This window comes from Canis lupus, chromosome 27 (assembly GCF_048164855.1).
Source record: "Canis lupus baileyi chromosome 27, mCanLup2.hap1, whole genome shotgun sequence".
Taxonomy (NCBI): Eukaryota; Metazoa; Chordata; class Mammalia; order Carnivora; family Canidae; genus Canis; species Canis lupus.
The window spans coordinates 34,515,928-34,526,162 of NC_132864.1; the positions used below are offsets into that span (position 1 = coordinate 34,515,928).

General features: G+C 49.7%; 1 gene segment (V, D, J or C); it reads left to right on the forward strand.

Moving 5' to 3' along the window:
* Positions 1-9,856, forward strand: part of LOC140619026 (immunoglobulin lambda variable 1-40-like) — a 33,738-nt gene extending 23,882 nt beyond the window's left edge. The window contains 2 exon segments of the V gene segment in view: positions 9,257-9,281; positions 9,579-9,856. Of these exon segments, the coding sequence occupies positions 9,257-9,281; positions 9,579-9,856 (303 nt within the window).
* Positions 9,857-10,235: the final 379 nt, after the last annotated feature.

Consider the following 10,235-nt stretch of genomic DNA (forward strand, 5'->3'; position numbering starts at 1 on the left):
TATCATGGTCCTTCATCCCCATCCCTGTTCTGCTGATGCACATGTCAGCTTTTTTTACAGCTGGCAACATTAATGCCTTATCTTCAACCAGGTGATGATTTCTTCTTATTATTTGATGATTGCAAGGAACACATAAATCAATGCCACACTCAGAAATATAAAAGGTAAAAAAAAAGCTTTCTAGAGAGAAATTCCCACGTGAATGTTTATGGAAACTTTATTCATAATTAGCACCCCTGAAAGCAATAAAAAATATACACACTGATTTTTATACCAGCTTTTTATGAAATATCCAGACTTGAAGTAACGAAGATTTACTCCAACCTGATGTATAGTCGTAGAGTGTGATAGTAGTCAACATTTAAAGAAATAAGTTCTTAAGTTCAAAAACATGCACGAATATTAACTGCATATTTTTTAAGGATGAGATACCACCTCACACCAGTGAGAATGGGGAAAATTAACAAGGCAGGAAACAACAAATGTTGGAGGGGATGCGGAGAAAAGGGAACCCTCATACACTGTTGGTGGGAATGTGAACTGGTGCAGCCACTCTGGAAAACTGTGTGGAGGTTCCTCAAACAGTTAAAAATATACCTGCCCTACGACCCAGCAATTGCACTGTTGGGGATTTACCCCAAAGATACAAATGCAATGAAACGCCGGGACACCTGCACCCCGATGTTTATAGCAGCAATGGCCACGATAGCCAAACTGTGGAAGGAGCCTCGGTGTCCAACGAAAGATGAATGGATAAAGAAGATGTGGTTTATGTATACAATGGAATATTACTCAGCTCTTAGAAATGACAAATACCCACCATTTGCTTCAACGTGGATGGAACTGGAGGGTATTATGCTGAGTGAAGTAAGTCAGTCGGAGAAGGACAAACATTATATGTTCTCATTCATTTGGGGAATATAAATAATAGTGAAAGGGAATATAAGGGAAGGGAGAAGAAATGTGTGGGAAATATCAGAAAGGGAGACAGAACGTAAAGACTGCTAACTCTGGGAAATGAACTAGGGGTGGTAGAAGGGGAGGAGGGCGGGGGGTGGGAGTGAATGGGTGACGGGCACTGGGTGTTATTCTGTATGTTAGTAAATTGAACACCAATAAAAAATAAATAAAAAAAATAAAGAAATAAGTTCTTAAGTTCAAAAACATGCATGAATATTAACTGCATATTTCTTCAGGATGAATAACACATAAAAGGCTAAATTCCACATCATGGGAATTTCATTGTAATTTGGAAGATGTGGGTATCTAGAGGTGGCAAGGAGGCCAGTGATTGACAGCAGGTTGAGGAAGGAGGAGGGGGAGTGTGTTAGGCGACTCTATTCGAGGTGATGTCACTCTCCTACATGGCACTGTGAAGGCAGCCGCACCCCAGTGCTGTGTTGTCACAGCTCAGTAAACTGTACCCCAGAGTGACAGCTCCTTCATGCAGGCAGAGAATGTCTTCTAGAAGTCTGGGGTCCATGACAGCTCACAGGGAATATCATCTCATCCACTTCTCCAAGGAGGTGTGACCCTTGTCTCCAAAGGGGGAGGACAGGAAGGTGGAGACCTCAGGGAGTGTGAACAGGAAATTTGAAAAGGGAGCAAGGAAACTGCACGTGAGCCCCTTAGGATGACAGAGTGTGTCCCCTGGGCTGAGGGCTCAGTCCTTGTCATGTGTCAGGGACGGGCCTGGAATTGAACCGTAACGTCCAAGGTCATAGGTGATGGTAGACATCGTTGTCCCTTCAGGAACAGAAGGTCCTGTGTTGTGAGAGTCTCAACCTCTGCATAGCAAGTGTGGAGATCGGACCCGCCCTTATGGTTCTGGAGACGATTGCCCTAGGACACTGGATACAGCTACAACACTGAATAGTTTGAAAACTAATGGTTGATTATTTATAAACCTGCAAATTACAGCACACACCTGGGGCCACAGACAGAGGTCATCGTAGAGACAGAGCGAGCTTGTATCCTCCCCCCCCAGGAGAGTGGACAGAGGCTCAGCTGACAGAGGAGCTGGGGTGAGAGACAGAGACAGAGAGAGACAGAGACCAGGCCTCGAGGACCCACCTTGGAGTCCATGGGGGCAGCATCCCTGATGTCTTTGTCCATGTGCTCCCTGCCCTGGGGATGGTCCTGACCCCAAGCCTCACTCTAATCCTGGAGAAGCAGTGGAGCAGTGGGGACAGTAGGAGACAGTCGCCAGGAAGGAGCCACAGCAGGGGGTTTTGAGCCATTTGGAGTCATTAGGTGCAGCCTCAGGAGGGTGGGTGGGACCTGGGTGTGGCCTGTCCTCCATGCACAAGGTTTGGGGACCCACAGCACTGGAGGCAGAGGGCTCTGCTCTGCAATCCTCTTCCCTCATCTCAGCCAGTGTGGACCAGGACTGGGGCAGCAGGAGCCTGGAAGCCTGTCCCTCAGCTCCATGGGATGCTGTGCATCCCTTGCCTGAGTCTGGGCCCAGGTCCCACCTGCTGTCAGCCTCAGAAACCCTGAGCTCAGAGGGGTTACATTACAGGCACCAGGAGAGGACCTGGGAGTGGGGAGCAGTGACCAAGATGATACTTTCCTCCCTCTGGGGGCTGAAAGGTTGAGAAAGATCCCCAAGCTCTGCTGCCCTGTGGCTGGGATCCTGGGGCTGTGCATTTCAAGGCAGAGGTTGGGGTTCTCCACCCCATTTCTTCATGACCCCCATATCCCGGGCACTGCAGCCTGACCTTGGACATTCAGGTCATGTTCCTCCATGACTCCTCATTCTGCTGGGCTGTAAAGGTCTGCAAACCCCCAACACATGGTCACTGGCCTCAACCCTCCTGGAACATTTTTATGTGGGAGACGAGGAGGGGCATATGTCTTATCATTGACACCTGGCTCACCTCTGGGGACCTGGAGCAGAGGGGAAGACTAACATCACCACACACTGCAGGGATGATGCAGGGAAGGCCCCCTGAGCCAGCCCGGACTGAGGGACGCTGCCTCCTGGACATCTGTCCCCTGTCCCGTACCCAGGGAAGGGGTCCAGGGTACCAATCTAGGCTCCTGTCCCCCTACACGACACATACACCACAGGGCCTGCTCACCAGGGCTGCATACCTGCCTCAGGCTATGGGCACTGATCCTGACGCTCAAGGTCAGGGTCTCCCATTTCTGAGCTAGGAATTCAGTGTTTGTGCTCCTTCCCCAGATCTTCTACTCCTACATGCTCAGAGAAGCCTCTCCCTACCTGAGGCTCCCCTGCAGTGACAGCAGCACCTCTGAAGGGCCTGGCATAGCAGAGACCCCAGTTCACACAGTCCTCTTTCCCGCTTCCCTCCCCGCCTTCTCCTGGGACCACAGCCACCAGCATCCCCTCCGGCTGTGCTCCTGCTTCAGGTGCTCTGCCCTGACACCTGGTTATCTTCAGTCCTGCCCTGTTCTGTCCCCCCTCCTATCCCCCGGGGCCACAGGTTCACCAGGTGGTGATGCTTTTGTTAAATCACCACCTCCCATCATGGTTTGAAGATCTTTATGCATTGTTTTAATATTTTAATATTTTCTTTGATGACTCTTTGTGCAGAACACCGCCACTCCTCTCTTGAGATTAATATGAAAGGCCGTCCCATGAGGGGCTCCCTAAATGTTCCATGGGTTAGGATAGGCTCAGTCTTTTGCAGGATTTATGTTTTGTAGACATTCCCCCTCTCACAGGAGTGCTTATTTTGTGAGGACTCTTCCCTCCATGTGGGAAGCTCTCAAATCACAGACGCTGTATCCATGTTCTTTACAGCAGACCATGCAGGGTGCTCCACCCAGTCCTTCAGGTCACTGGTGAGTGCTGGGATCACAGCTCTGGATGTTACCTTCAGGACACTGAGGACCCTGAAAGGGACATGTAATCAGCAAAGGGCAATGTGCATCCCCTGGGCCCTGCAAGGGGACCCTCCCACCTGGGGGAGCCCCCCTGACCTCACAGCTGGGCAGAGGCCGAGCTGCACTCTGGGCCCCTGGTGAGACCCAACAGCCTGGTTCTCTAAGGGCCTGGCAGAGTCTCCTGGGCAGGGTCTTGAGCGTTTCCCACAGATGCTCCCTCCATCTTTCCTATGTCCACTCTGAGCAGTCCCTGCCTTCAGCATCCTCTGTCCCCTGTTTTCCTGAATTACTGACCAGATGGAGTCAGAGAGAGACTGGAAGGGGTGACAATTTGCATAAAGTGCACTGTCATTTGCCGGGAGACTGTAGGGAGAATTAGACAAGCTTAACAGAGTGCAGCTCCATTCTTGGGACAGGGGATTTGTCAACATTGCCTGGACTCCTCTCCTCCTCCATTTCTTGTCTTTCTTCCCAGGAAGGGACATCATCTGTCTTCTGGGGGACCTTCTTCGATATTAACATCCCCTGGAAACTACCACCAAAAATTCCCCACCTCCTGGGTGTTTGTGTATCTACAGTTTCCCTGTCCCAGCCAGGGATGGCCCAGCTGTTCCCCCACCTCCCTCTGCATCTCCAGGAACAACAGCCAGACTCACATGAACCATGAGCAGTGGCTTCATTGTTGGCGGCTGCTACATATACTGGTTCCAACAGAAGCCAGGGAGTCCCCTTCCCCCCATATCTCCTGAGTTTCTACTCAGACTCAGATAAGCACCAGGGCTCAAAATCCCCAGCCCTGTTCTGGATCTGAAGATACCTCAGCCAAAGCAGCTCCTCTGCTCATCTCTGGGCTGCAGGGTGAGGATAAGAATGACTCTTACTCTACAATCTGGCTCAGTGGTCCTGGTCACAAGGACACACACAGAAGAGGATGAGGGGCAACACCTCAGCCTGCCTATGGCCTTGGACTTTGTCTCCCAATTTAAGATAACTTGAATACACACTAATTTTCCTGGAAGTAGATTTTGGGTCACAATATCCTTCCTCCTAGTTTTCTATTTACACATTTCTGAAGACACAGAAGAAATAAAAACTGAGAAGAAATAGATACAGAAATATTGTTAGTGATCCAAATTGAAAAATTAGCCTCAGTGTCCATTGAAAGATGAATGGCTAAAGAAGCTGTGGTCTATGTATACAATGGAATATTCCTCAGCCATTAGAAATGGCAAATACCCACCATTTGCTTCGATGTGGATGGAACTGAAGGGTATTATGGTGAGTGAAGCAAGTCAACTAGAGAAGGAGAAACATGATATGATCTCATTCATTTGGGAATGTAAAATAGTAAATGGGGTTATAGGGGACAGGAGAGAAAATGAGTGGGAAATACCAGACAGGGAGACAGAACATGAGAGACTCCTAACTCTGGGAAACGAAAAAGTGGTGTTGAAAAGGGAGGTGGGTGGGGGTTGGGGGTGACTGGAGGATGGGCACTGAGGGGGGCAGTTCACAGGATAAGCACTGGGTGTTATTGTGGTATATGTTGGCAAATCGAACTCCAATAAAAAATACACAAATAAAAGAAAAATTAGATCCTGTTGTCATGGTGGTCCTATTCTCTTCCCATAGAACGTCTACTTTTATTAATTTAATATTCAGAACAAATGACAATCCCAGCAGTTTGAAAGTCCTACTCAGGGTGGACTCTGCCCTTCCAGCTGTCAGAGCAGAAACCTCCTCTTCTCTACCAGGCCTCTGCTCTCAGAACAAGCCAAGGCTCATTGAATCCCAGGTATGAGACACTAGGCTGTGGGGATGCTGGGTGAGAACCAGGCCCAAGAGGAATTCATGGCCCATAGCTGTGGACTTGACCCTCAGTTGTGACATCAGAGTTGTGGTTAGGAATGGGGGTTTTGGGGTCCTGAAATGTTGTAAAAACCCTGACCCTGCTCCAGGGACACTGGTTGAAGTAGTCCTGTGGATGTGACTTCCTACAGCTGACACCACTCAGGACCATGGTCATCCTCTGGAGTCCTGTTCCTGATCCCCCAGTGCCTGCTTGTGGCCTCCTCTCCTCTGGTACACAGTGGAGCTTTGCAATAGTCCTGGGTGGAGGAGTATGGCTTGGATGTCTAGGGAGGAGGAATCTGATCATTTGATGCAAAACCCTTTGCCTGTGAGGCTGTTGTGAATGTAGAATTTACCTTTTGTGGAGTGAAGAGAAGCAAAATGGGAGTTAATATAGGACAAGCTCTCTGGCAGAAGCCCTGAGTTGTGAGCTAGCACAGCCTTGACTGAGCTTCCAGGCTACAGTCTGACTTTCTTCCACAGACTTTGTCAGCTTGTCCTCCTTGACAAGATACTCACAGGGTCTCAGATAAGGGGGGAGTGAGACAAATCTCTGGACCCAAGGATCTTGTCTCTGAACCCCCATTCAGGAAGAAACTTATCTGGAGAGACTGAGCAGGGTGGGCTCTGCTGCACGATGATCTATGCTTCCACAGGAAACAGAAACATTCCAGTAAAGTGCATAGACCAAGAGAAATTGGAACATTCCAGGAGACACAGACATATAATGTAAAAGAGCCCAAGGCACCTCCCCTCTCAATATGGAGAAGATGAACAGGATGAAACACCGTGCTCCACCTGAACGTGCAGACTCCAAACATTCTTCCACACTCAGTTCTATCATCTCATTCTGTAGAGTGTGACCTTGTGTCACTACTGTTATATCCACAGGGGATACACTGACCATAACGCTGGTCACAGACACAGTCTCCTCTCTCAGAACCATCTCCATGGGAACTTGGACCAGATCCTGCTGGCTATGCCCGACAACACCCCCTCTCTTCTCTTCTCCCCTCTGTTCCTCTGTCCTTTGGCTTTGGTCTCTCCCTCTGGCTCCTCAGGTCTGAGCTATGTCTCCACCAGGATTTCAGAGAAAACCAGAAATGATCTTGCTGTAGTTTCTAGTCTGAGGGGTCCAACTCTTGGAGGAGAATGATAAGAAAATAGAGTTGCAAGAATCTCCTGACATTCTCGTTCCTGCTCTAAGATCTAGGCTCCATTTTTTTTAACCCAGCACTCCTAGTCAGTCTTAATATTTTTAGAGGTTTCTTTATTTTTATATAGAGAGAGGGCATGCATTGGGGGGTTGTGGGCAGGCAGAGGAGGGAAGGAGGCTCAAGCAGACTCTGGGCTCAGTGCAGAGCTCTGTGCAGGGCTCGAGCTCACTATCCTGGGATTAGGACATCAGCAAAAACAAGAGTTGATGCTCAATGACCTGCACCTCCTAGATGCACTCCCTACTCCATTGTATTTAATATGAAAGTAAAATTATTACATTTCTTGAAAAGGATGTGTTTATCTACTTTTAGGTATTTGCACATGGATGTAATGATTTTTACCTACTTCAGAATTATCCGATGCCCTCACTCATGGGGAATCCTTGAGGAATCCATAGACAAAGGTTTGCCTGTATATTTTAAGATAAGTCATTTTTTTTCTTGGGCTCCAGACTTTCATTCTGAAGAATTCTGTGGAAAGTAGATCCACCACAGAAACATGTTCTACCATAGAAACAGTCCCAGGCTGTATCGTTTCTTCACATACACAGACACAAAACTCACAGCAGTATGTTTTCTCACTCCTGGTGGACACCAGAGAAACTCAGGGGACTTTGGGTGTGGCTGAGTTGTGGGGTAAGAAGGAAGAGGCTGGGTCTCACCCCTGTCCTGCGCTCCATGACACCTGGAAACCCTAGAGAGGTAGGTGTAGTGTCTGCGGAGATAAGGAATGGACAGATTTCTTGTCACTCAACAGGTCCTAGACTCCTGATTCAGTGGATTGTTAAGCGTTTGCTCTCACAGCAGTCCTCTTGGCTAACAAACTTTTCAAGTCATCCCCTGTGGTTCAGGGTTTTAGCCCCTCCTTCAACCCAGGGTGGGACCCTGGAGTCCTGGGATCCAGTCAGGCTCCCTGTATGGAGCCTGCTTCTCCCTCTGCCTGTCTGTTTCTCTATCTTTCTCTCTCTCTCTCTCTCTCTCTCTCTCTCTCTCTCTCTCTCTCATACACACAAACACACACACACACACACACAAACACACAGTTCTTTCATCTGCCTGAGTGAATAGCATCCTGGATGTTGCAGTTTCCAGGCTTCTGAATCCCTCCAGAGCCATCCTGTCCTCAGTCAGCCATTCTCAGAGCCTCAATCTCTGGGAGACAGAAGCTTCTTCAACAAGAAACACTGGTGACATCTAGTGTGACTGGGGTCCTGTCACCAGGACAGCCTGGATGTGCACTGAGCCTGTTCCTCTGGGGTGAGCCTGATGCTCAGTATACCCAGGGGGAGTGTCCGTCCCCATGAGCAGCTCAGTCTCTGAGCATCTCTTGGCACCATTCAGTGTCTGAGCCTGATCATTCCATTCATCTTGGGACCTCAGCCTCAGGGCTGCCCCCACGGAGCTCAAGGCCACTGGGATGTGGGATACCCCTCCCTGTGCTGTCTGCCTGGGCTGTCACTCCCTCAGTCACCCAACTGCCACATCCAACCAGGCCGCACTCTGATGCAAAGTCTTGTGACCCATCCCAGGGCCACAGGACCTGTGAGCTCAGGGGCATCATTCCCCCCAGCACCAACTCTCCTCCAATCACATGTGGGAAGTTTGACAAAAATCTGGGTCGAGGGGACCTTGGGGAGGAAAAACCCATGCCTGTAGTCATGGGGGGTTCACGAATAATGTTCTATCCTGAACATGCTGGACACAAGTTGCAGAGGCTCAAGCTGTGCCCAACCCAAAGGGTGGTCTGTCTCCAAATCCCTTTGTCCAAGAAGCTCTGTTTGTAATTTTGTCCCCATGTCCTCAGTGCTGTGCAGAACTCAGGGGAAGATAACTCTGGAAATGCGAGAAGCCTCATTAGAGGAAAGTTCCAGCATCCTGCATAGCAGGGGGCTGTGTGCTCATGCAGATGTGTCACTGCTCTGGACTGGATTCTGAACTCTAAGAGGATTTTGTGTAAGAGATACCACCTTCACCCTGACCAGGAATGGTCAAGGGAGTTGTGGACAAACTCTCTCTGAAGATTCCTAGTGGAGCAAATAGTGAGCCCTGAAGTAATGTGAGCTGGCATACGGGGATTGGCCTGGCCCTAATGCAGCCCTAATGCAAGGAACAGTAGGCAAAGATTTGGGGAAGCAGGAGATGTGGGCCCTGGTCACCTTGTCACACAGTGGTGCCTCTGCGTCTGGACACCAGGGTGCATTCTGGTTCCATTTTTGAAGAGTCAGGGTGATCAGAGTTGGGACCTGCCACCTGGCACTGCTTGTGCCCTCTGCTCAGAGATCACAGCTCTCTGGCCTTACACAGCCCCTCCCTTGCCCATGCCCCTGTCATCTCAGGCAGAGGTACCTGACCGAAGGCCAGGTGGGTGTCAAATGCCAGGGTCTCATCTGCATGGATGGGCCATCCCTCCCAGAGAAGATGAAGAGGGGAAGAGAGAGATGAGAAGAGGCTCTGCTCATCTGTGGGAACACTGAAGGCAGGATCAGTAATGACCTCCACGATGGCCTAGTCCCCTCTCCTCCTCACACTCCTCGCTCACAGCACAGGTGACTGGATGTGGGGACATTGGAAGGGCCCTGGGAGGACATGTGGGGACATGCTTCCTCCTCTTGTCTCCAGGCCCCAGCATCACCCTCTCTGTGTCTCTCCCTATTGCAGCGTCCTGGGCCCAGGCTGTGCTGACTCCGCTGCCCTCAGTGTCTGCGGCCCTGGGACAGACGGTCACCATCTCTTGTACTGGAAATAGCACCCAAATCGGCAGTGGTTATGTTGTACAATGGTACCAGCAGCTCCCAGGAAAGTCCCCTGAAACTATCATCTATGGTGATAGCAATCGACCCTCGGGGGTCCCAGATCGATTCTCTGGCTTCAGCTCTGGCAATTCAGCCACACTGGCCATCACTGGGTTCCAGGATGAGGACGAGGCTGATTATTAATGCCAGTCCTTAGATGACAACCTCGATGGTCACACTGTGCTCTGGGCCAGGGAAGAAATGAGACACAAACCTGCTCTCCCTCCAGAAATGAATTTTGCTTTGCAACACCCACTGTTTGGCCAGTTCAGCTTCCTCCTTTGTTTGGTGTAAACTGCAGTCTGTGGTCAACGTGAGGGAACTTTGGCTCCAAAATGATCCTGATTCTCTTCACTTCAGCCCCTGCACCCTGTCCTTGGCTCAAACATATTCTATGGTTTTCTCATATTGAGGAAACATTCCTTGTTGTCAGGAGCATGATGCTCTGTTCACAGTCTGTTGATGAAGAAAGAAAGACAAGAAAATGTAGATTAAATTAAATGTCCTTACAGCCTGCAGCCCA